The sequence below is a fragment of the Diabrotica undecimpunctata genome, chromosome 5 (assembly GCF_040954645.1).
Source record: "Diabrotica undecimpunctata isolate CICGRU chromosome 5, icDiaUnde3, whole genome shotgun sequence".
Classification (NCBI taxonomy): domain Eukaryota; kingdom Metazoa; phylum Arthropoda; class Insecta; order Coleoptera; family Chrysomelidae; genus Diabrotica; species Diabrotica undecimpunctata.
In genome coordinates, this window is record NC_092807.1 from 113,953,698 (window position 1) to 113,981,336 (window position 27,639).

Genomic DNA, 27,639 nt, shown 5'->3' on the forward strand with positions numbered 1-27,639 from the left:
GTTGACACTATGTCTCTCTTTTTATCTTGTCGTAAAGATTTTAAGACTCTCCAACTTCTCTGTGCTTTTTCGTCCTCCTAGATGTGAATTTATCATGTTACACTTTTGTTGCTATGCCTCATTTTTCTTCCGACATATCATTTTTCGTACTTTAGCTTGGGACTCCTTTTAGATTGTTTTATCCGTTATATTCTTTGTATTTAAGAATTTTTGATATTGGTCCCTTTTCTTCTTTATTTTATGTTCTATTTCTTCGTCAAACCAATATGGAAGTTTTCTTTGATTCTGGATTTGGTATCCAATGGCTTCTGTTGCTGCCTCCTGGAGACACCTTTTTATGTGAGTGTAATGTTCTTCGTTATTATTAAATTGTTTATTTTCCAACTTTTGATTTAATCTATTTCTGTATAATTCTCTCACGCTTTCTTGTTCTAAGCTGATTAGGTTATACCTCTTCTGTATTTCTTTCTTCCTTTTATTTTGTTTTTTTTTTTTTTTCTTTAGATCTATTTACTCCAAATATGATCTTAGCTCTTAATAAGTGATGATCGCTTCCACAGGTAGCTCCTCTCAATACTCTTACACCTTGTACAATCATATTTGTCTTTTGTCGTATGATTGTGTAGTCTATGATTGATTTTAACTCTCTCGTATTTTGCGTCCATGTGTATTTGTGTATGTCTCTGTGTTATAAAAATCCATTTGCAATTTTCATTTCATTTTGTTTGCATAATGAGATTAGTCTGGTACCATTATCATTTAGGTAGTCCTCTCCGAATTGACCTATAACTGTGTTATGGGTTTTTTTTCCAATTCTGCTGTTTAAGTCTCCCAAGATGATAATTTCTCGAGATGTGCCGACTTTTGCAACCTTTAAATTCAATTTCTCAAAAAAAAAATCGTTTTTAATGTTTACTGGTGCGTCACCATTTACTGCATATACACCCAAGATTGTGCATTTGTGTCCTCTAATCGTAAAGTTCATTTTTATCATTCTCTAGTTTATGGCCTCCCAAGTAATTATGTATTTTCTTAGCTTCTTATATATTAATATGGCAATACCTTGTTGAGCTCTTTTCTCCTTTGGTACCCCGCTGTAGAAGTGATCATATTCTCCGATGTTTTCTGATCCTTGGCCCTTTCGTTTTGTTTCGGTGATTACTGTGCTGTCCAATTTCAGCTTAATCATTTCATTTATTTTAGGTCTAAAACCTTGCACGTTCCATGTTCCGAAATTCATACTCCTTTTTTGTAGCGTACGTCGTCGTTTGTGGATCGATTCATTACAAGGCGTTTTGCTGGGTTTTTTAACATTTTATTTTTTCTGAGTAACGGGGAGTTAGCCCCATGTCTCTACCCCCGACTTAAAGGGCCAGGGTTTAATTTTGGAGTTTTCCTTCTAGACAATTTGCTTTCTCTGCAGCTTAAGAGCATCATCTACCTTCGTCTGTAATCCTAGACAAGGAGCCCTTACAGGGTGCTATTAACCGGGCCAGTTGAACCCTGGTTTTTTTTAGAGTGGTTACTCCTCTATCCTTCCTCTTTATCCGGGCTTGGGACCGGCTGCATCGGTTATAGAGCTAATCAATTCACCCCACACCAATACAGGCAGAGTTGGTGTGTTTTATAATTTTATTAATTAATGTTGCTAATTGTTCTGTCATTGCTGCTCCACAATATTTTAGTAATTTTTACAGATATCTGGAAATACAAATAAGGAGACAATGTAGAATAAAAAATACCCAGACGATAACTATTATTCTTTCTACTATTGGACTCATTCCGAAGAACCTCTTAGAAAATATAAAAAAGCTGGGTCTGAATGAACATTTCTAAAAGACCATACAGAATTCTGTACTAATCTCGACGTCCAGATGTGTACGAGAATTTTTGGGAGATACTTCAGCATACCAAGTTATCTAGGGCTCGATAACACAAAATCCTTTTGATAATGTATCTGAGATGATTGAATTTTCCTCTTTGAGGGAGTGATAACCGAATGGCTAAATCTGTCATATTAATCATAATAATCATTTAATATAATTTTAACTAAATATAATTATTTACCAAAGAAGGCTGTAATACCCTTTTAGATCTCTTTGTAAGTTATTTGTGTACACATATAACCAGAGTTATTTTATTTTATAAATATATAAATATATGTCAGAGGACTAATCCGTCAGACTAGTTTCTTGTTTCACTTGCAATCTATTTTTTAATCGAATGCCTAAGTGTATAAGTAGGCTAGTAGGTTGTAATTTTAATTACAACTTACTAGAGATAGGTCTTATTAATTGTCTTATTATTCTTAATAGAAGACAGGAAAGGGAAAGGTCAATTGAAAGATGGCAAGAAGAATGGAACAACACGGAGGATGTGGCACAGTGGACGAAAATGCTGATCCCGAACATAAGAGATTGGGTGGACTGTGGCCACAGGCAACTGGATTATTTCCTGAAGCCGGTGCTCACAGGACACGGATGAGCCAAATTGTCATAATTTCTAGTAGGTACATTACATGTCCTTTTAAAAAAAAATGTTATTAACATTTATCAATTACTGTAAAAATAAGGGTTTTGTGCAGCTGTAAAGAACTTTTTAAGATATTCAATGTCCACGTCTTACTCTCACACGTTATTATGTGACTAGTTACAGTTTTGTATTTCCCTGTTTTAGTTGTCTTTAAGAGCAATTTTGATATTAGTAGCGTCGCCAGAGAATAATACACTCTATTTTCTGTCTTGATTCAAGCTGCTACATCCTGTTCATAAATATTGTCGACTGTTATTATTGCCCTCAAATATTTAAATTTTTTTTTCGAACTTCGAAATTGTATTCATTTATCCAAATGTTTTATCCAATTCTTAATCTTAGTCTTTCTCATCTTCGTTGACCCGGTGTCGACATCATCAGCAAAAGCTAACAGTACCTTCAGCTCCCTCGGAAATTGAATACCAAAGGGGAATATGAATCGCCTTGTCTTAGGCTCGTTTTGATTTGAAACTTATATGATGTACTGTTACATCCTGGCCAAACAATGGGAATATATGACCTTCCTGAATTTTTGGATGATGCATTTGATAAGACGTATCCATTTCGTATACCAATCACTGAGTATGTTCAGATGATGTTGCGGGTTTTGTGAGGCTTGTATGGGATCTTCATTTACAGCTAGTATTGCTACGTCGTCAGCAAAGGAAGCGATTATAGTCTCTGGTATATCGGCTGTGTAGAGTGAGAAAAGCAGCGGCCCTAGAACACTACCCTGCGGGACTCTGGAGTTATTAGGACAAAGGTTGGATTGTTGGTCTTTGAATTTTATAGAGAAATAGCTATTTAATATGTAGGATTTAAGTAGGAAGAAATAGTTACTGGATAGTGCAATTTTTACTTTGTAAAGCAGACCTCTGTGCCAGACTTTGTCAAACGCTTGTGAGCTGTCTAGAAGTATAGCGTTGCAGTATTTCTTTTCTTTAAGGCTTTTTGATATTTCATTTATTATTGGATGGACTTGTTGGTAGTGGAGTGATTTTCCTGAAAATCAAACTGATGTTTTGGAAGTAATGTTAAGAATTCATGATCTGCGTATATCCTTTGTAGCAGCAATCTTTCAAAAATTTTGCTTACGGTTGGGAGTAGGCTGATGGGTTGATAAAATGTTACTTTATTTGGCTCTTTTCCTGGCTTGAGGATCATAATGACTTTAGCAAATTTCCATATTTTTAGAAAGTATGATATACTTAGCATGCGATTAAATATAAATATTAGCAAAGTAATGGCCTTGCGAGGAATTTGTTATAGTACTTGTGCCGATATTAAATCATAACCTGGGCCTTTCGTGAGTTGAGTTTGTTTATTTCTTTCTTGAATTCTATAGGAGTAAAAATTTTAATTGGTAGGGACATTTGACATACTGCTCTAATTAGTTCTTCCACTTCTTCATCAGGGTCTGCTGGCTCTGTTTGAAAAACGTTTGTAAAATGTTAAGCAAAGACGTCCGCTTTTTCTTTGTTGGAACAGGCCCATTCGCCATTTAGTTTACGGATGGGACGGATAGTTGAGTATGGTTTCTTAAGCTTCTTAGTCGCCTACCATAACGTCTGGTCATTTGCTGTAAGGTTTGTAATGTAATGTTTAAATGTTTTGTTGTTTGCGGCTTTAATCGATACTCCAAGTTGCCTACGTAGTCTATTAAATATATGTAGATCTATGTTGTTTCTAGATCTTTGCCAGGTTGTATGTATTGGTTTGCGTTCAGTTCGTGGTGTAGATTGCCATGTCGCTTTTTGTACAAGTGTAGTAAAGTATTGAGCTGCTGTATCTATGTCATATGTAGATTTGATGCGCAGATTAAGATTGGTGTTTTCTTCTAGGATTTCTTGATCGTCGTCTTTGCTAGTATCAGAGTTTTCTTAATGTGTAATTGCAAGTTTCAGCTTTGTGTTTGAGGTCTTCCCTACAGTAGATGGGTTTGTGGTAAATTGATTGGGGTTGTGGTGAAAATTGTTGTGGTTGTGGTGGAAGAGTGAATTGAATTTGTGGAATATTTGATATAGGAGTATTTATGGGTTGCCAGTATATGTGGTTTGGTGCATGTTCGGATGTGTATTCTAGTGGCGAATATTGTTGGGGAGTTGTGTACATGTTCCTGAGTGTTTTTTAATAGTATATCTGCTGCTTACCTACAATTTCTGCTGATACTACAATAGAGATTGATTGTTTGTGTTCCTTGTGTGTGAATTGTTCATTGTAGAAAACAGAATTTGGTACGCCACTGCCACTTTACTGTTTATTTCAATAACTATAATTTTAATAACTAGATTTTAATAATTGTTCTTATCAATACATAAGCAGTTTAAAAATAAGAATATGAAATTATAGTTTATAACGAGACTGGATACCTACTACTAGAAAATTGTATACAAAATTGTAAAAAAAATATGATTTTTGTAAGTTCACCAATTGTATAATGTAGAATTTTTACCTTAGTTATATTGTTTTTAAAATGTTAATAATGTAAATTAATAATATTAATAGATTTTATTTTAATCATTGTCAAAAATCAATCACACACACAATTGTTGTTATCGGTGGTCACTTTTTGCTATCGTAGTCGGCGGAATACGTCCTTACTCTACGATATTCAAGTGAACACTAAATTATTAGTATTTTAGACTTGAAAATATCCTTACTGCTAATTAGAAATAATTTTATACCTTTTCTTATTGCCACGACGGCGATTAAAAGTTAACAAAAAAATAATGGGTAAATTAAAGTGTTCAATCACAAATAAACCCCTTAATTTGTAATCTCACATTATTCTTAACTTCTTAATCTATTATAGTTTCACCGTGTATAAGTGGCATTGTAAAACCATATCGTATAATATTTTAATAATTAGTTCATTTACCTACAACTAAATAAATTGCCGAATAATATATTTTCTAATTGAATTTCCTGAGTGTCGCAATTAAGGCGTGGATTAAATTGTAGTGTAAGCAAAGTTTGTTGGTATGGTATGATAGGAAGCATTAACCTCTGTGCTTAGGTATGAAATATTTGTGAGATTATAAATTGGGGATTTGAGTTCATTTGAGTACAGTCAATCATAAGTAGTTACCTAACGAACATCATATTGTGTAATTACCAGTAGCTGTCAATAAATCAACACTTTTACTCCACAACTTCAACTTTTATTATACCTATCATCGTCGATCGACAAGAAGCGGACAAAGGGGCATTTACAAACCGATTCGAACCTCAAATCTACGTTCGAAACCTTTCCATTGGTCCTTCGATCCGGATATGAACCAGCGACCTATGGATATACAGTATTACAATTCGATAAACAGCGTGGTAGTGACTTTGCGAAAGGTATGAAATGGTGCAGACTAATGTGTTTAGAGTAACAAGAGTCTAATATAATACAGCGTCAGCTGTATATTAAACTCTTGGTATTATTACCTGCAATTCAGACAAATTCAATTTATTCGTTTTAGAAATATGTATGGTTTTTTTAGCTAATTCATTATCCTCTTTTCTTTATTATCTAACCTGTGATGATATTTGGTTCTAAAAGCTCTGTACGTAACTAGGTATAATTTACCAATATTCCAATTTATCTCAAACAACATTTTACATTTTACAAAGACTAGCTCACATCATGATGTGTTAATTACTAACAAGCCCATAATAAACACGCACTGTTGCATAATAAACATTATTCTATTAACCAAAGATAAATAAAATTAATTTTCTGAATTAAGCAATTAATTTTAATATAATATGTATGTATATAAAGATAATATGTATGTTAATTATAATAATAAATTTAAACTGGATTACAGTTAATAAAAACCTCTATTTTGTCATAATAGTTAACAATCAAAGTTTTTGTTTCAAATTGGCAGTAATAGAATTAATATCATTTTTAGTTAAAGACCGGTAAAGACCAATATAACAGGCATTCTGCAATATTTTTACGTTTCTTGACTCTGTGTATTTTTTGTCTTAATACTCAGTTATTAGTATCCTCAAATTACAGGTATGTCTTATGCTTTCGTTTCTTTTTCTGTCTAGGTGTATACTTTCGTCTATTTTATGAATTATCTTTATTTTCATTGTTTCCAATAGTTTTTTGATGTTTCTGGTTTAGTGTATGCATGATATTTCTGTTGATCTGGATACATATGGCATTAGATTATTCAAAAATCTTTACTACAATTAGACCTTGTCTTGACTTGTATTAAGGTAGATCAAAAGGTTTCAGTTAAATTTTCAATTAAGCGTGGTGTCAGGCAGCGATGTGTTATGTCAGCGATGTTGTTTAATGCCTACACTGAACCCGTTTTTGAGATAGTGTGAAATAATCATCGATAACGTTTTCGATCTAGCTCAGATCATTCTCAGTGCCTTCTATTGGTACTTGTAGCTAACACTAAAATTGCAGTGGAGACATCAATATATGGTTTACATATTTAAATTTAAATTATACTGCGACCCTAGGTCGACGACAATGCTTGTAAATACTTAAAAAGCAAAATGCTTCCTTGCCCGATTTGAACACGTGGTTTTTGTCAGTTAAAACGACACAAACCAACTGGCTGAGGTGGCTGTTGTACGCAGTTGAGTCGTGTCCTCTGACAGACGCTACCTGCAAAAAATTAAGGCTTTCGAAATGTGGCTTTATCGTCGAATCCTAAAGATATCTTGTATCGACCACGTTACTGATCAGTAAGTTTTAATAAGAATACAAAAAGAAAAAGAGCTGTTAACCAGAATATAAACAACCAAAATCTAATACCTTGATCACATCATGAGGAACATCGAAGGATATGGATTGCTGCAATTCATTTTACAAGAATAAGTAGAAGGAAAGCGAGTCCCAGGAAGGTGAAGGATTTTCTGGCTGAAAAATCTACTTACGTGATTCAACACAACGACCACAAATCTTTTCAGATCAGCAGTGTGCAAAGTACATATTGCCATGATGGTCGCCAACGTACGAAACGTATAGTCACTACAAGAAGAAGATCAAGAAGTTTACTATTCACAGGCTAACGAATGAACATTATGTACCTTACAACAAGGAAACCGTTTTCTCCGTACGTGTGTCCCAGTTTTAAACGAAGGAGTGTACGAATAGAATCATTATTTCGGCCCTTCTATATGTGAATTTTGAAATAGCAATTCACCCAAGCTGCTCCGGGCTCCCATATCTGCTATAATCAGAAGTAGCTCCAAATCTGAACTCCTTCTGGCGAAAGGTGCCGTCTAAGACTACAGTGGACGGTAAGCACACTGACTACCCGAGCGCATCTTCTACGGCCTAGAAGGAGAAGTTGCGCTGTAGGACTTTTGAATGGCTCCGCTGTATAGAGCATAGCCTGTCTCATATCTTCACAACTGGCCCAGTAGTCCTGGAACCTCTGCAACAGAAGCTTCTTGAGACTACCCCGACCAGTGCTGAAGGGCATTCGAATCGCAGGTTCGCGTGGAGGAGCCTGATTTTGCCAGGACGTCAGTCCATTCGTTCTCTTCCACGCCTGTGTGTCCCGGTACCCATATCAAGTCAACCCTATTGGTCAGCGCAACATCAGCCACTGTTTCCTTGCATTGAAGAAACAGGTTAGAGCTAACTTTGGGCTCTACCAAAGACCTTAGGGCTGCTTGACTGTCAGAACAGATTAGAATGGTCCTGTCTGAGCAAGCCCTATCTATTATCTTCTGAGAAAGAGATGCGTGCTTTCTTCATTGATTTTAGAGAATATTAACATGAAAATAATCCTAAGCAGAAAACTGGTAAAGAATGGCGTACGTAGTCGGTTGGTTTCTACGCAATATAAAAATTCTGCACAAATGTATACAATACAAACCATTCAAATACATTGTCCAACGTTTTATACAAAGGGAACTCAATAACATAATCTTTGCATAACACCTATAGGCATTTAATAGCCAATAAGACAAGTATTGAACTCACATGCAAATAAGCTTAGGCTAAGGCTGTATACTGTATACTTGTATAAAATACCAAGTAGTCAAAAATCATAACAACTCATCTTTAAGAACAATAATTCTCTTGTTACGGTATTACAAAAATATGTTACCGTGTTTCTTAATTACCCTCATTGAAGTTTGCAAATTTGAGTAAATTCATAATTTTTTCTAATAACTTCAATTTGCCTTGAATAAAAATCAAAAGAATTGAACTTCTTTCTTAAGAAAAAAAAAGGAAAAGGAAAAAGTATAATTAGTAGTTATAAAGGAAGGTGCCATTACGTTATACGAAAATCGTCTAGTAGATTGTTTGATTCGTATCCAGTCTTCCACACTTGCATAATAGACCGGAGTAGAATAGAACAGAATGGGAAGAGAATAGAATTGAATGTGTTACTGGCTTCTAAATGTGAAGCGATCGCTAGAGGTAAATACTCCAATTGCTCCGTCGAATAGAACAAAAGAGGGCTCGTGAAACAGCGTGAAAGGGGTGCATTATATTGGCGGCGAGACGCGAGACGAGCCCTGCCTGGAGACAATCTCCCATTCAATGGGATCACAGGAGGTGCTCAATGTGTCCTTACAATGGAGGTATTATCTTTTGTCGCCAGATGAATATGTTGGTTTAGATAGTGTGTATTTACTCTGGGCAAGATTCGGATGGCTTCTTTCTCTATAAGTAATCTTGTAAGTTCCGCAACATCGCTTCCTTTGGATTGGCAAGAGAGTTGAAACAGTTTAATTTTTCATTTATTTTTGATTTTAATTGGAAATATTTTAACTTTTAATGCACATAAATAAATTAATAAATAATAATTACTATTTAAATGGGAATAAGCCACAATTAAAGGTTAAAGTACGTTTATTGGCGTTTCAATTTCCACTTCGGAAATCGTTTTCAAAATACAAACATTAGTAAATTACTGTTCAATTTACTAATGTTTGTATTTTGAGAACGATTTCCGAAGTGGAAATTGAAACGTCAATAAACGTACTTTAACCTTTAATTGTAGCTTATTCCCATTTAAATAGTAATTACTTTAACATGCCACAAGAAAATAGCTTCAGAACAATATTAAATAAATAATGTTTATTGTTCCATACAAATTTCAGATAATTGGACGTAGCGTGAATTTTTCTACTGCTTACGTAGGTTACTGCTGCTAATTGATGTCGTAGGTAGAAAAAAAAAATAAACGGGTACAGTAAGTTAGATTCGTTATTGAAACAGTAACCATTTAAACTTGTCATAGCGTTTCTCAACAATTTTTTAAAGCTGCAAAACTACCTCGTATTTTTATTTGAAACATATTTTTTACATAATATTCGCTACAAAACTTGAAATTATCGGTCTTTGACAGTACAGCTTGCAGATGAACAATTATGTTCAAAATAAAAAAAAGGTATAGAACAATTTGTATTTTTGAAAAAATTATTATACCTAACAGAAAAAACGCCCAATTAACATGATATAATCTTGACATAAATGGTGATGTGGGGTCTAACGCTACCCAACCTTTTAAAATCATAAAACACCAATGAAAATATTAATTTTGTCATACAAAGAATAAAAACAGTACTTTGAAACAATTTTAACTTGAAAACAAAAATAAGAGTAGGTAAAAGAAATAAAATTAGACTTACAATCAATTTGATTTTACTACCAAACGACCGGTTTCGCTTTCTACACTTTGCAAAGCATCTTCAGGTCAAACGGTAAAAAGTAAATTAAACGCTGAAATTATAAAAAGCCCATATTAGGGTGCTGTCTTATAAAGATAAAGATAAAAAAAGGTTATAGTAATTATGCCAATATTACCTGTCTGTGTTTATAAATATGCATAAAATTGATTTAGCAGACAAAGTGAAACCCCACAAATTGTTAAGAGATAATCTAATGAATTGTAATAAATTAGAAACAAACAAAATACTAGTTACATTCCGGTACAAGAATTTTACAATAATGATTCATGATACATAGTTCAAACTATCCTGTAATTTTTGTTGATGGGTGATCTTTGGTTAATGTTGTAACTGTCTGACAATTAACGAGGAAGTTTCTTGAGGGGAGAGATTAACAAATGAAATAGGAGTAAGGTATATGTGATTGCTTGTTAAATGAAAGTGATGTTTTATGTTATTTAAATTATTAAAGTTATTTATGTTTATTTTAAAAGTGTGTTATTTATTGAAATTTTTTACAGCATGAGGACAGTTATATGACAATGAATGAAATTAAATGTACTAATTTGTGGGTGTGCAATTCCTTTGACTTGTAATTATCAATTTTTGATAAAAGGCAATTAATTTCTGTTTTGGCAGAAAATTGTAATGTCATATGTTGAAATTTTAAAACTAAAATCATCATCATCATTTAATCTTCGCTTATTCACTGCTGGACATAGATCTCCCTCATAATTTTCCATCTATTTCGATCTTGTGCCTCTTGCATCCAATTCCTATGACAACGTTTTAGATAGACACGTTGGACAACAGTCCAACGTGTTGGTGGACGACCTCTACTTCGGTAGGCATCATCTCTTGGTCTCCATTCCAGTATCCGCTTTGTTCATCTAAAAACTAAAACCAGTCCAAACTAAAAACAATTAAAGACAATTAGGGACCAACAGAACACAATTAAAAGAACAAAACAGACAAAACACTTTTAAAAAGGGGGGCTTATTGGCACTACATCACTTTTTTAGGAGTAGTTTTTTCAATTTTCCAATTGAACTTCCTAAGTGTTGCAATTACGACCTAGATTAAATTGTATTGTAAGCTCATAGTTCAAAGTTTGTTAGTATGATAGAAGCAATAACCTCCGCGCTGAGGTATACATTATTTGTGAGATTATAAATTGGGGATTTGAGCTCATTCGAGCGCAGTCTATTGTAGAAAGTTACCTAACCATCATATTTAGTGTAATTATTAGTAGCTGTCAACAAAACCATAATTTTTACTCCACAACTTCAACGTTTTATTGTATATACCATCGTCGATCGAGAAGAAGCGGACAAAGGGGCATTACAAAGGATTTGATTCTCATAACTTCGAACGTAGTCTCGTAGAACTGTCCAATAGCCTTTGATGAAATGGAAAGAGCTATATAACTATCAAAGGATAGGAAAGCAACCGGTCAGATGAAATTCCCAGCCAAATAATCTCAAACTACTCGACGATAAAGGCAAACATTCTCTCCTAAACTTCTTTAATCAAATATACGAAACTGGCCATATACCAACAGACTGGCTACTGTTAACATTTGTAATGTTACCGAGAAAAAAAATAAATAAACGCTAAACAATGTAGCGATCATCGTAGAATCAGTGTAATGAGCCATGAACTCAAAATTTTCCAAAGAATGCTGCATTATTCAGTTTGCTTATCCTAGTTCAAAGATGTAGAGATATAGAAAAATCAATCTATATATTCGTGTGTGTGTGTGTGTGTGTGTGTGTGTGTGTGTGTGTGTATTATCAACCTCGAAAAAACCTTTGACCGGGTCACCTACGACAAACTGATAGTTGTCTTGAAACTGGTGAGAATTGATAACCAAGATCTCTGTATTATCAAAAATTTGTATTGGCATCAATGTACAAACATACGAATTGGTCAGAATATGACGGACGCAGTGAACATACTCATTAAAAAGACAGAGCCTTATTTTGTAAATAAAAGAAAATTCTCATTAATAAAAATGTGACATTAAACCATAAAATTAGATTAATACGCTGCTACATACTTTTCACATTGCTGTATGGCATGGAGAGCTGGACTCTTAGAGCAACACTACTTAAAAAACTTAAGGCCTTTAAGATGTGAATTTACCGATGGATACTGTGAATAAGTTAAATTGATCAAATAACAAATGAAATAGTTTTACACCAAATGAAAAAAGAGCACTAAAATAACAAAAACAATAAAAATTCGAAAGTTACAATATTTCGGCCATGTAATTAGACATCCAGAGATCCATCTTTTACACCTCATAATACAGAGCAAAATCGCCGGAAGAAAATGCCCAGGCTGAAGAAGAACATTCTGATTCCGAAATCTCCGAGAGTGGTATGAAGAGACGTACGCTAATCTGTTTCGAGTTGCCGTAAACAAAGTTATTATTCCTGATATGATCGCCAACGTTCGATAATCGGACAGCTCTAAAAACTCGGCAACGACTCGGATCGACGGACTCTAAAAATGCTGCAACACTTTAAACAATTTTGCCACACGCTGAACTGTCATTGAAATTTGAAGTATTTCCGCATCAGTTGCGTACAATTGTCTAATCTATTTAATTAAAATTATTATTTTATTAGACTTAGAGTTATTTCATAAAATTTATATTAATAATAACAAATGTTTTTGGTTATTTAATCAATATAATTCTAAAATTCCCAATATAATCATGATTACATTTTTCTGATTATTATACCATGTTGACGCTTATGAAAGATCGAGCAGTTCTGTATGGGTTTGGTATTATTAGCTGTGTTAGGAAAATTTGAACTCTAAGTTTGACGTTCTGGAAATTTTAAATATGTATAAGTGACGTCACTTAATGTAAATCGTGACGTGCAACGTTTTTACTTTGAAAAATGGTATATGTTTTTAGATGAATTAAACTAAAAAATAGAAAATCAGTAAAAATCATCGTATTTTTTCCGTTTTCTTGTCAAATTTTGTGAAATCCTGTCTGCTATCACTCCATACATAACTTGACATGTTTCTGCCACCAAGGTTCTGTTTCTGATTCTGTTCGCTACCAAAGCAAATATTTGCCGTGTAAACTCTACTCACGAACGAAGCATGACCACGGCTGTGAAGGTATTAAGATTCGTGTACCACATAACATTCGTTATTAAGATTTGAGTGTGGCTCTTGATCGTGATTAACTACCCATGTCAACGCGGCTTTATCTTGGTCTTAGCGCTCCCTGAGTTAAACTCTTGCGGTTAATTTGTTAAAGTTGGAGAAAGGTTTAAGTTTTTCCCATTGGTCATTCCATTGCCAAAAATGTACAATTGCCCAGTGTTATCGATAAAATTATATTATTATGTCTTATGTGTTTAATATTTATAGATCGGAGAGGAAAAAATAGGGGTTATTTATTTTTATTCGACCTGACGATGAATCCCATGAAGATATTATTTCATTCCAACCGATATTTTTAAATTGCCGTTTACAATGGCAATTGTATCACGTTGTTTATTCTTAAGAAACGTTTCTGTTTGTGAACTGATAAATAGAGAATTGGTATTATTTAAACATAAAGGGAATATTATCTTGGACATACAAAAAGGTGTATGTTTAAACTAACAGAGTGAGAAAAGCACATTCAAAACTATTTTTGTAGTTGTTTAAATACGGAAACACTTATCAGTAGTAAGTGATAAAATATTTTTGAAACTGTTTACACAGGTTGACAGTTTACTAAACGAAAAATAAATAGTAATAAAGGTACTCTACTTTTCCAAACTCGTACCAACATTCGTATAATCCAAGAAACAACAATTGTTTTAAGAAATTACTCAAGATTAGGAGGGCAATATAATTTAATGGACTAAAGGTAAAACTAGGTAGAATTTTACGATTTAACGTGTATTAGTTTACTACACAAATGAAAATACGTAAATCTTAAATGTGGACCGATTTATTTAGGTTGCGGTAAACTTGGGAGATTGATTTAGACTTACAACAACTGAACTATTTACAACAGCAGTAAATAAAGTTAGAATTACCATATTGATTTTTAACTTCCGACGACAAGACGGAACTTAAAGAAGAAAAAGGATGGAAGTATGTCTGCTTGTTCTTTGGTTGGAAAATTAGGTATTAATTGTTTGGAAACTATTGTTACATTATTTTGTGGGCTCAGGAATTAAGTGAAGGAAACGTAGTTTAACCAAATTTATTTAACTCATTGAACTACAAAAAAACCTACTAAATAACAAATAATCTTATTAATAATTATAAATATACTAATTTTTATCTTCGACAATAATATGGGTATCACTTACAAAACACTTGTCTAATTAATGTCCATTCAAAGGAGCTGAGCAGTTTGTATACACGAACATCTATTCTAAAGGGGCGTTGCTAGAGCATTGTGACTCGTAACATCGCCGCTTTCTTTCAGGCTGCCCCCCCCCCCCCCCCGAATATTATCAAAATGGACCAGGTCGACTGATTCTGTCCTTGATAAGGACACAGTCTCTCCAGGTGGACCACCTTTGGCTTACTTTGTGGCGTCGAAGACCGTTTATCTTCTTACTAACCAGGTACGGTTTCTCCCAGGGCCGCTGCAACTAGGGATTTAGACCTTTCCTTCTGGTTTATTTGGTAGAGATAAATTGCATCATCTTCCTTACAAAAGTGGATTTCTGCTCGAACCTAACTTTCATCCGGTTACTGGTGAGTTGCAGCTTATTTATGGCAAAATCGTGGACCTTTACTAGTCGATCCTATAGACCGCTGGCGTACTCGGGAAATGTCTCTCGGTCCGCCTCTCCGTCTGCTAGATTGCCATGTAGAAGATCGATGGTAAGCTTCATTTCTCGACTAATCATTAACATTGCTAGAGTGTAACCAGTTACTTCATGTTGGGAGCTTTGGTAGACTAGCAGAAACAGAGTTACTAGTTTGTCCCAGTCTCTCTAATTTTGATGTACAAATCGGGACAGGCAGTTGTTGATGGTCCTCTTATGTCTTTCTACAATGCCGCCTGACTGAAAATGAAGCGGTCTTCTTTATTTCCAGTAAAGCCATCATGGTCTTTAAAACTTCCGATTTGAAGTTGCGCCCCTGGTCAGAATAAAGCACATGTAGAACCCCATGTCAAGAAACGACATTATCAAGCTGGGCCTTACCATCTGTAATTACTTCTTGGTTAGGTAGTGCAACTACTTCTGGTCATTTAAAAAAATAGTTCATAGCAACCATTAAATACTTGTTTTCTGATGCTGTTCAATTCGTTCCGATAGAGTCCCATATATGTGTTATTAGAGTTTTCTCCTAAGTCTTGTTTTCCCGACAATTAATTCAATAATATCTCTCAGAGACTTTGGCCAGAATCCTATTTATCCCAAGGGCAATCTCGTCCTTAACAGGTAACTTGGGAAACTGTCCTTATTCCATCTGGACCCTCCCATTTACGAGTGATGACGTCATCTCGCAGACATAGGAAGTCCTACTGAAGCCAATAGCCCCCGACTGCTTGCCCATATTTAGCAATCTCCTACCACCGTGGCCAAGCTCTGTTGTCCAGATACTCATGGACTATTTTTAGATCTGGATCTATCTTTTGTTCAGCCTGAAGGTTTTCTTTGGCTAAAGCTTCTTCGTTACTTTTGTCCTCTATGGTTATCAACTATAGAATCTGGACCTCTCGCAGAATCGACATTGCCTCATTTTGCATGGTCTTCTCGAGAGACCGTCGGCATTTTCATGAATTCTTCCCGCTCGTTGGCGAATTATAAAATCATATGTCTGTAGCTTCTCTAGCCATCGAGTTACCTGGCTGTAGAACATGCTAAGTTGGTCTTTTGTTTATTTTAATACTTCTTCTACTGAATTATTTCTATTATAAGAATATTTCTTCTACTGAACCCCCGAAGGATTATCACTATTCCAGTAGAATCGTGTGTTAGAGATAACGGACATTAGATATCATAAAAATTATTTCAAAATACTTTTAAGTTTAGTTTTAGTGAGAGGTAAAGTTTTACTATTATCAATTTGTTGTGCATGACTGGTCTATTACATTATCATCCAAGTCGTTTGTAAAAAAGTATGAAAAACATTGATATGGTGTACTGATCTCTAAAAATTCGGAAGATAATGACACAGTGCCACGGAAAGCTTTCTGCGCATCACTCAACAGTAGGTTTTTCTTTTTCCAAATAATGTTTAATTTAGTTGCTTTTGTTTTCACATAATTCAAAATTTGGCCTTGTCCGTGTTCATCAAGATTTCCTTTATCTTCGATGGTTTGTTCAAGATTTTATTCATCTTCCCGTTCTAGTTCTGGTATATATCCTGGGTTACTCAGACTATCTGTACCTGAGAAGTCTAGACCATCTTCACTAATATCGCTCCTGTTATTGACAATCTCCTCCAGTTGTTTTTGGGTTAAATACTTTTTACTGCAAACAGAACTGTCCACGGTCTCCAGAAACATTTGAAAAATAAAAATATAAAACGTGCAATAAAGCTCAATATATACAAGGCATTAATAAGACCGGTTTTGATATATGGAGCTGAAACGTGGACCTTATCTCAAAATAATACAAGACTTCTTGGTAATTTTAAGAAAAAAATTCTTAGAAAGATTTTTGGGGCCGTAAATGAAAATAGGCTATGGCGTCGAAGATACAACTTTGAATTATATCAGTTATACACAGATCCATATATTGTGAAATTCGTTAAAGTGCAGAAACTTAGATGGGCTAGACACATTGCTAGGATGTCAGATCACGAATACACGAAGATATTAACATTTTCAAAACCAGAGGGCACAAGAAGCAGAGGACGACTACGAAGGAGATGTCTTGATGATGTGGAAGAAGACCTACAGATTCTAAGGGTAAGAAGATGAAGGGAAGTTTCCAGGAATCAACAGGAGTGGCGACATCTTTGTGAACTGACTTCAAGATTCACAACGGATTGTCGAGCCATTTATGATAATGATGACTTTTTACTTGTCATGCCTTACATGATAGATGCAATAAAACAATATGTGATAAAAAATAAGCGCTAACTGCATAATGTTATATTTCTGCAACATACATATGTTATAGTGTATTTTTATGTATGAGAGAGTAATAAAACAATAAATTATGTATGCAAATCCCTAAACTGTTGATACGGGTGACTCAATGAAAAACAGATATTTGTCAACAAGTTTACAGAAGTATATAGGAAAACAATTTTAAATTGAGTATGACCACCAGGTATAAAGGTTGGAGCAGAATAGAATACAATAGTTGTGAGGGTTACTAATCCCTAAATAAGGTTGCCAGTGTCGGAGTGATGGAGGTTAACAGGTACTAATGAATTTGCAAGAAATGTAAGAGGTTTATTTTATTGGTTATATATAACCAATAAAAGTTTAATAATTACCTACCTATTTGCAAAATAAAGTTTAATTCTTTAGATAAAATAAAACGTTTTATTTTATCTATTTGCAAAATAAAGTTTAATTCTTTGCCTATTTGCAAAATAAAGTTTAATTCTTTAGATAAAATAAAACGTTTTATTTTATCTGAAATGAGTGCATTCCACGAGGTAAGGGTTTCAACAATCAAATATTAAATTCTTTAATTCCAGGAATCTACGACAGTAATTGACTAGATAATTACCTTCTAAACTTATTCCACAGAAAATGTGATAGTGGGTTTTTCCATTTTGTATATAGGAAGGTCCAAGTGGCGTATTCAAAATTCTTAACAGTTCACTAAAAGTAGGTACTTCAGTTGCAAGGTGCAGTTTATTGTGTATACTAGTGTTATGGAAAATTTGGAAGTGCCGTGTAAACGCCGAAAAATTGGTCCTCTAACAGTTAATGAAAAAACATTAATATTTAATTGTTTTAAATCATTTACAGACAATCGTTTATGTGAAAGTGTTGATGAGACCGTTGAGTTAGTTAGCAGTACACTTGGTATTGGGAAATCTACGATTTACAGAGTTATTAAAGAAGAGAAATGTGGTAGTTTTCAAATGCCACGTAATGCTCCAGGGAAACCAAAATTTCAAATAGAATATCATTTTAAAGAAGGACTTCGACGGAAAGTGCATGAATTCTTCTTTAGACAAGAATTTCCAACATTGGATAAAGTTCTTGTCTCAGTTCGAGATGATAAGGATTACCCAGAAATGAGTCGAAGTACGTTATGGAAACTTTTAAAAGAAATAGGCTTCCGCTGGAAAAAGAATCCCAGAAAGTCTATTTTATTAGAAAGAAGCGATATTGTCATATGGAGAAGACATTTTCTAAGAACCATAAAGGAAATGAGAAACCAAAAAAGAAAAATATTTTATCTTATTGAAACATGGATCAACGAGGGTCATACACCAAATAAATTTTGGCAGGATGAAACTGTTACATGTCAAAGGCACGCTTTTGTAAATGACTTATCTACTGGTTTAAACCCACCATCAGGAAAGGGACGCAGGCTGATAATAGTACACATTGGCAGTTCAGACGGTTTTGTTGAAGGTGGTTTATTAACTTTTGAATCAACTCGTACCGGTGGCTACCATGAAGACAGGAACGCTGATGTCTTTCAAGAATGGTTCGAACAAATGATAGATCTTCTTCCTAAGAACTGTGTAATAGTAATGGATAATGCAAGTTATCACTCCAGACTTATAGAAGGACTGCCCACAACCAAGTGGTTAAAAAAAGACTTGCAGAATTGGCTGAGTTCAAAAAATATTACGTACCATCCCGGATCTATAAGAAAAGAACTTTATTCGTTGTGTGCCCTTCATAAAGAAAAATTAAAAAAATACGAAATTGATGAAATTGCCAAAAATCGTGGAATGACAGTACTTAGATCCCCACCATATCATTGTGAATTAAACCCGATTGAACTGGTATGGGCACAGATAAAGAGTGAAGTTTCAAGAAAAAATACCACTTTTAAAATTCATGATGTTAAACAGTTGTTTTTGGAGGCCGTAAATAATGTAAAACCTGAAAACTGGGAAAAGGCAGTAAATCACACTATTAAAGAAGAGGAAAAAATGTGGAAGCTGGATAATATTACTGATAAAATGATCGAGCCGGTTATTATAAATCTTGGTTCTGAAAGTTCATCTTCTGAATCTGATTTGGATTTGTAACAAGTAGCTGTAAGTTTTATATTAATATTTTTATTCATCTATTTAACATACCTTAGACGGTTTTAAAAACTCTTTTTCTCTTTTGTAATTTTTAAAAATTAAAAAAAAATGTGAATTTTTTAAAACCCTTTTTAATGTAGGCCAGTCAGTTCTAATATAGTGTGTGATAAAAGAGGTTACTTTTGTTTACATACACATAACACTTTATAACACTGAAATAATTCATTTATTTTTTACAATTATTCAAAGTAATTTTTCAATTAATCTTGAGCACGCCCATGGAGTGGTCGGATCTACCAGTTAAAATTATGCTAATTACTCTCTGGTTCATAAAAATAAACTACAGTATATCATATTTGCTAAATAACAAAATTCGGTATTTCGTTAGCGTTATCTAGTTACCTTATACTATTCTCTGATATGTATTAAAAACTTTAAATAGCTCAATAAACAATTGAAATTGCAACTCGAAAGTAATGATTTTTTTGGGGTTAGATATAACTGCTAAATGTCAACTCGGTTTATTTGTTTGTAAAATGCACGTACCCATATTGTTCAGCAGTGAATAAGCTATGTTGTACGAATATCTCACCATGCTTTAAAGCATGTCATCGTAAGCGCACAGAATAATAAGAGGTATAACTCGCTATGTTGTACTTCTGCAACAGTATGCATTAAAAGGTTAATTACCTGAGAAGTTCTATGGCTTTTTATTATCGTGCCATTAATTATTTTGCAGTAATTTACCATAAATCAACAGAAACTTGCGAAATCCCTTTAAGTCGACTGGACGGCGTATCTACATGTCAGGGCCGAAATGAAAAAAAAAATCATGGTAATTTTATAATATTTGCACATTTGGCTAATATAATCTTGGCAACTATCAGAATTGTCTCGAACTGTATGCAATAATTCCTTATGTCTAACGTTCAAAACACAACAATACATGAAAGAAGGAAATTATATAAATATTTTTACTAACAACACAGATAATATATTTATATATAATTTTTATTACAGGGCACTGCATATGAAAGAACATCCGGATTACAAGTACCGTCCACGAAGAAAACCCAAACCGCTAATGAAGAAAGAACCAAAATTTGGTTTTTCAATATCCCCTCTTCTTGCCAATAGTCAACTAGATAATTCGCAATTACATCGTCCGTTAATGCCGCCCATTTCAACAGCATCTGGACTTTCATCATTTGACCACGAACATTTAAAACTCCCAAGAACTCTTTTTCCTCCTCTACCATACCTTTACCATCCCTTCCGACACCCTGACGAATCAAAGTTTGCCGCAGAACTAGCTCTTTTATACAGCAATAGTCCAATTTACCCTCCAGGTTTCAACTGGCCAATAGCCAATAATGTAAATACCAGTGTTCCATGTAACATTTGTCCCCCCACCTTTTCCAGGAGGTCACCAAGTCCAGACTCCATCAAGAGGCCCGTCTGTGTGATAATGAAGAACGACGAATTCAGGAACGAGCCACTTCCTGCACATGTTATATGAAAACCGCTTCCGGTTCTGCCGGAAAGGTTGAACCTTGGAACGTGGTTTAGTGATATATCGAATCTAGCAACTTCTAGTGCTAACGGGTCTTCTTCAGGCGTAGGTGAATATAGAGACAGTCAGTCAGGAAGGGACAGTAATAGCCCGTGTGACCTCAGTGAAAAAACTGTTAGGTACCATAACTGAATTCATTGTAAATTTAAGGTATTTTTGAAATCACCTAGAAGTAAACCTGAATATATTGTAGATTAAACAGTATTTCATTATTACTTCCTTTTTACGTTATATATTAAGATGTAAGACGCTTAAAATATGAAAAAGTTTACTTTGTGCTTGTAATTATTAATTATTATTTATTTATTTAAGTGTTACCGCGACTTACTTGAAGTAATGCATTGGAATAAAAAAAATAATACAAACAAGTAAAGTATTTTCAACAATTTTATTTCTTACATGAAAACTTATATCTTAACATAATTTTCTACATAATCTTCAACAGCTTTAAGTCTTTAAGTTTCATTAAACGTTTCTACGTTGTATCTAGGGTGTTAAAATAGGACACTACAAACTACACTACTACTACTATCGGTTCGCAGCGTTCTCCGATGCCTTTCGACTCCTAACCGCCATTCTTCTCTATTTAACCATAGGCCTGGAGGGATTCCTCTTTCCTCTAGTTTTTTTTTCAATTCCCTCTCTCCAGCTTCTTCTCGGCCTTCCTCTCTTTCTTCTTCCTTGTAATGTCCACGTCAAAATCTGTTTCGAAATCCTATCATCTCGCATTCTCTGTACATGGCCGTACCATATTAACTGTTTTGTTTTTATGTCATCAACTATTGTATGCTTGACTCCCATCATTTCTCGTATTCTCTCATTTGGTATCCGATCTCTTCTTGATTTGCCTGCTGCTCTTCCCCAGAAGTCCATTTCTGTTGCTAGTAACAGTTTCTCTGTTCTTTGTTTCATTGGCCAAACTTCACTGTCATATGTAATTACACTTTATTACACTTTTAAGTATGGTGTTGTATATGAGTTGTTTGTTCGCTTTAGATATTGTTTTGTTCCACAGAATGCCGTTCATCATGGATATGGCTTTTCTACCCTGTATGTTTCTGTCTTTTATAGCAGCATCGAGTTTTCCATCTTGAGTTATCTTCATACCCAGGTACTTGTATTCATCACTTGTATACAAACTACAATCAGAAGGGTAATTCAAATCACGACATTTAATATTAATTTTAGCTGAACCTCATAATGTACCTATCATTTATTTTTAGGTGCTATAAATAGTCCGGTAGCTGGGTATCTCTCTGTATGCATGAAAGGGTGGTTAGTTGAAAACTATTCTATTTTACGTAAATTTTTTTACAGAATACGAATATGTAGGTCTCCCATCTCAAAAAGTGGTACTAACTTTTATAAACAATTTGTTGTTAATAAATTTTCAAATTTGAGTATTCTAATAGTCCCATCGTAAAGTACGACTATAAATACATTTAAAACGCTATTATGTCATATATAAGGACTTTATAGTTTAAAAGTTATAAAAAAATTTAAGTCGAGTAATCGAAGATTTAGCCTAACTTTTAGTCATAGAAATATAGTAAGTCATAAAAACATGAATAAAAATTTTGAACGTATTTTGACAATTTTTTGTTGAACAAAATGAAAGAACGTTAAGTTAACAAGCAATAAACAAATAGCTATTTGCCCTTGCAGAATCAATAAGCACACGGCGGGCTAGTACGTTGTCGACATGACGTTTGCTTCGAGCGGTTATTGTAATTCTAAAATAACTACTACAATTTGGCATGCGTAATGTCAACAGTACAATAGTCGGCTGACTGAAAAATAAAGTTTCTTCCATTTTTTTCAAATTGTCAAAATAGATTTAAACTTTCTACTTATGTGGAGGTGTTAGAGAAATATGCACCATGTAAAAAGTTATGAGGACTAAAAGTTAGGCCTAAAATTTTTATAATATTAATTATTACCCCCAATATATTAATTACACAATATAAATATTAAAAAGGGAATCATTAAATCCTTATACGATAGAGCCAGAATTACTTGTTCTAACGAAAATTCGTTCTTGGAGGAAAAACATTTATTAACATCTGTTTTATTAAAAAATGATTATCCTTTATCGTCTATAAATAAGGAATTTTCAACAATCGATCGAATAGAACAGAACAACTTAGAACGATATCCTGCAGCATACACAAGGAATAATACGAGGAAAATAACAATACCATACATAAAAGGATTATCAGAAAAACTTAAAAGGATAGGAAATAAATTCAACATTTCAACAACATTCAAAAGAACAAACACGTTGATATCTATTTTGTCCAAAACCAAACCTAACAATGAACAAGAAAGGACAAAGAATTGCATTTATAAAATACCTTGTGAATGCGATCAGTTTTATTTAGGTGAAACATCAAGGCCATTAAATGCTAGAATAAGTGAACATCAATCTTATATTAAAAATAGAGAATTTAATAGATCTCAAATATGTAAACACCCATGGGATAATGAACATAGGATTTAATGGAATGATTCAAATATAGTGCTAAAAGAAACGGATGGTAAAAGAAGAAAAATCAAAGAAGCGGCTCTAATTATGCTAAATAAGACCAATTGAGTCGCAAATTCCTCGGCAGAATGTGGTACGATCTGGTCACCCATATTGAAAGAGGAAGTTATCAAAAGGAAAATACCGGTATTAATTAGTAAGTCAGTAACATATAGAGTATACATCATTTATGTTTTTTAAATAACAAACATATAAAATTAGAATTTGGTGTTTATTGAAGGTAAACTAAATGCACGACCAAATACTTACCATGTCAGAATAGTATTATGAGGTTTTTTTCCTGGTTTTTCCCTCATAATTGACTAAGGAATCACTAACAAGAGAATTTTACTGTCATCATGGCATCTATTTGTCTTTTTAAAGATGAATTACATGCTATGATGTTTTCTGATGGATATTCTCAAGTTAAAGTTGATTTCATGTAATCAAAAGAACTAATCTTATAGGTAAAGTCGTCCCAGGAGCGCAACTAAACAATATTGGCAATATCATTTTAAAGTCGTCTACTTTAAAATGTATAATATATGTCTGAATTGTCAATATAAATGACTCAGATAAAATTAAGTTATTAGAAGAATTTTTCACTAAGTAACAAAAAAATAAAATTGAAACGTCAGTAAACGTAATTTAACCTTTAATTATGGCTTATTCCCATTTAAATAGTAATTACTTTAAAATGCCACAAGAAAATAGCTTCAGATCGTTTAGTCTATTTCTTACATTCATACTCTATGTCCACTTCAGTTGCCCCCAAACTAACAACCAAATTATTACTGACAGATTTGAGTGTGAGATCTGGATTATGCAATCTACATAAAGTAATCTGTATAGTTTCATATTTCATCAATTGACTTCCTATAGTAGTGTCAGTTAGACCTTTGGTTAATGCTCAGTTTCATAGAATTTTGAAATGTGCAGATCACATCACCATGATTATGACTGCCCATCCAAGTTGTCATATGTCAGATGTCAGATGTCACTTTAACATTTCGGTTACGACCAGCAGCCATTCTCTCTACTGATGTCACCCAATATGTAACTTCTTCGAATTTATAATAATTTTTAAACTGTTTGTCCGTTGTCTCGAGTTATGTTACCGTTTATGACATTCACCATATTGTTGGATAACCTAATTTTGACGAAGTAAGTCTAAAAGGTGATATTACCAAAAATTGTTATCAACCATGAACTTCGAGTTTTTTCGAAGAAAAAACGTTTCTTGGCTTATTTGAGATACCTCTAAAGATGCTCTAGGAGCGAAAGTACTTGGGCAAGATTTAATAAAAAAAACTGTGCTCGATATCTGCCTTTTATTTGATTAAAGTTTATTTATTCGAGCATTCAACCTTATATTACTTTATTAAATGATTGTAGAACAAATGTTTTTTAAATCTTATAAAGTGTAATAATGAAATACCTGTTTATTTTCATACCTCGAATCTGGTTTCATAACCAAATAGTTTCTTATAGAAATAAATCGAATATACCATAATATCAAAATTATTATAAATGTCTACGAATGTGTTTGTCTAGATCTTCTAAATTTTTATTTAAAAATAAAATTTATATGTGAACTACATTCATTTTGTCTTACAAAGCATGCGCATTCCTTCAAGCTAATAATATTTTCCATTTATGATAATAGACTTTTATAGACTTGGTTAGACATTAAAAATTTTCTTTTATAACACTATTATGAGTAGGAAACCTCTAACAACTTGGTTTTAATAGACTTAACTTTTGAGTTTTACGTGTGTATTTTTATTGCTTGTAAAAATGAATATGCCTTTAATGCTTGTCCAAAACATTATTGCTTTTTAAGGATTAATGATTGTTTATATGAAGAGTTACTTTTCTGCTCTTTCTTCAGTTATATTATTGTTTTATTTTGCTTACACCTCCAAAAGTCTTTAGCTGGATCAAAGAATAAAAAATTTGCCAAATCCCCAAAAAAAAAATTTTATTATTAAAAAAAAACATTTACAATCCTAAAATACCTCCATTTTAAAAAACTTTTGCAAAATGGAGGTTCTTTAGAATGGAGGTATTTTATTTTTTTTAAACTGACTTATGCTTCCTCTCAAATAGGTCAGGAATATGAATACAAAAATTAGAATATTTAAAAATTACTAAAAACATCGTTTTTTCTACTTTCTAGTAGAAACAATTTCATAATATGTTTCTTTTAAAACAATTCATAATAAAGCAAAGTATTATTGAAATAAAATAGCGATCATTGAATTTTATCTAAGATACAACTTGTAAAAAATGTTTTAATTTATTATCCTTGCTGCAAAATAGCAACAAACACAAAAAGTGGTTGAAACAAGCCTTTTCTAATTCAGTATTTTTCAACCACTTGGGATCTTCATAATTCGTCTAGAAAATCTTTATAACACAGATACCGACATTGTTTTGTTGACCATAGGAATTAAGATTTATTGCAATCCCGTCTCTAGAGTATATTTATTATAATGCTCTAAAACTAATTTTTTGGTTATTTTTTAGCCTTAATAGCAATAAAAACAAATAAGTAAGTAAATAAGTAATATGCTTTATTGTCACTGAAAATTATAACAATAAGACACGAAAGAAAAAAAAATCAGAATAAGAATCGTTTGTATTTTTAAATAAAAAAAACAATAAAATTTTTCCAAACTTAAACATAAAAAATACTACTAGCCCAGTCTGGTTAAAAAAAAGGTCGAAAAATGTTTCGCAGGTATCTGAAGCTTTTAAGACATAGGTGGGGAATACTAGATGATGAACAGATGAAAAGATACTCCTAGTTTTACCTTGCGTTTTTTTTTTAATAATAATTTATGGTCACAATTTAATTTTTTGTCTATAAGTTTTTTCCCTTATATTTTAAATAAACAATATTTATATCATTTTTTTATATCAAGAATATCTTTATTTTCCCGTTTTTTCAATTAAAATTCATAAATAATTTACGAGATATTTGCAAAAAAGCAGTTTTTTGCACTAATTTATAGATTGTATTAATTTTTTATTAACAAAATAAAATGTTATTAATACATTTAAATATCGATTACTACTGTCCTTTAAATTTGTGCGAAATTTCCTCCCGATCGCTCAAATAGTTTAAAAGTTATTTAATTTGTTTATCCCTGAGGTTAATTATTTAAACTATTGAGCTTGCCGTATGCATGATGCTAGACACATTCAGCAAATTTCATAGGAGTCTTTAAGACTTAGACTATCTCAGAAGTTAAATGCATATTGCGTTTTCATCGAAATTATTTATAAAATAAACGTTTGAAAAAGGGGTATGTTTTTTACTTATAAACAATTATATGTTTTTACTTATAAACAATATAAATATTATAATAATAAAAACGATCGGTATTGCTCGTGAAAAATATGTTAGTAAATTTATGTTTTAAAGAAAACTTTAAGCAAGTTAGATTACATCTTTAATGCCTTATGTGGAGAGACTACCCATCCAAAGTAAGAGAGACTTAGTCCATGATCTGCTCAATTCCGATTTTTTTTTTTTTTGATGGCTCTACAAAAACTTTTATCCTACTCATAAGCTTACATTCATTTTAATTTTTAATGTGTTACAAAGTAGTTTCATTTTATACAACGAAACAAATAAAACCAAATCTATTTTAATTTATTATGTTAATACATAATTTGTAAATCATTTAAAAAGGGACAGTGCAATTAATTGTTTGCTGCATTGTTGATAAATTTTGTACCGATTTCAATTTGAATGATAGTATTTGTAAATGTAAAAAGTTATCGTTATTGACCATTATTTGTTCGATATTATGTAAATAGTAATAAAGTTGTTAACATTTTTTTTAATGTGTTCAGCCAGTTTCTTAAATAAATGTAATAAAATTGTTTATGGGTGTGTTTTTATTAAACCGACGCATTCGATATAGCCCAGTCTGGTTAGGCAAAAATCATCGATTTCACGGCAAAATTTTTCGCAGATATCTGAAACTTTTAAGACATAGGTGGGGGTTTCACATTATACGAAAGGAAAAGTATATGAATGCGAAAGCAGCTGATAAAGAGAAATGTCAGCAACATAAGGCATTTATGTGTTGTACCTTTGATTTGCAATCAATATTACAAATACCTTCGAGTGACGTAAATTCTATGTATTACAGCTTTAAAATATGCATGTATAGTTCAACCATTT

At 32.9% G+C, this 27,639-nt stretch overlaps 1 protein-coding gene across 1 annotated transcript in view; it reads left to right on the forward strand.

Annotated features, from left to right (window-relative positions):
- LOC140441682 (transcription factor Sox-14-like) overlaps positions 1–27,339 on the forward strand; it is a 49,602-nt gene extending 22,263 nt beyond the window's left edge. The window contains exon 2 of the mRNA XM_072532552.1: positions 20,365–27,339. Coding sequence (XP_072388653.1) covers positions 20,365–20,863 — 499 coding nt within the window. The 3' untranslated portion in view covers positions 20,864–27,339. The remainder of the gene's footprint in view (positions 1–20,364) is intronic.
- Positions 27,340–27,639: the final 300 nt, after the last annotated feature.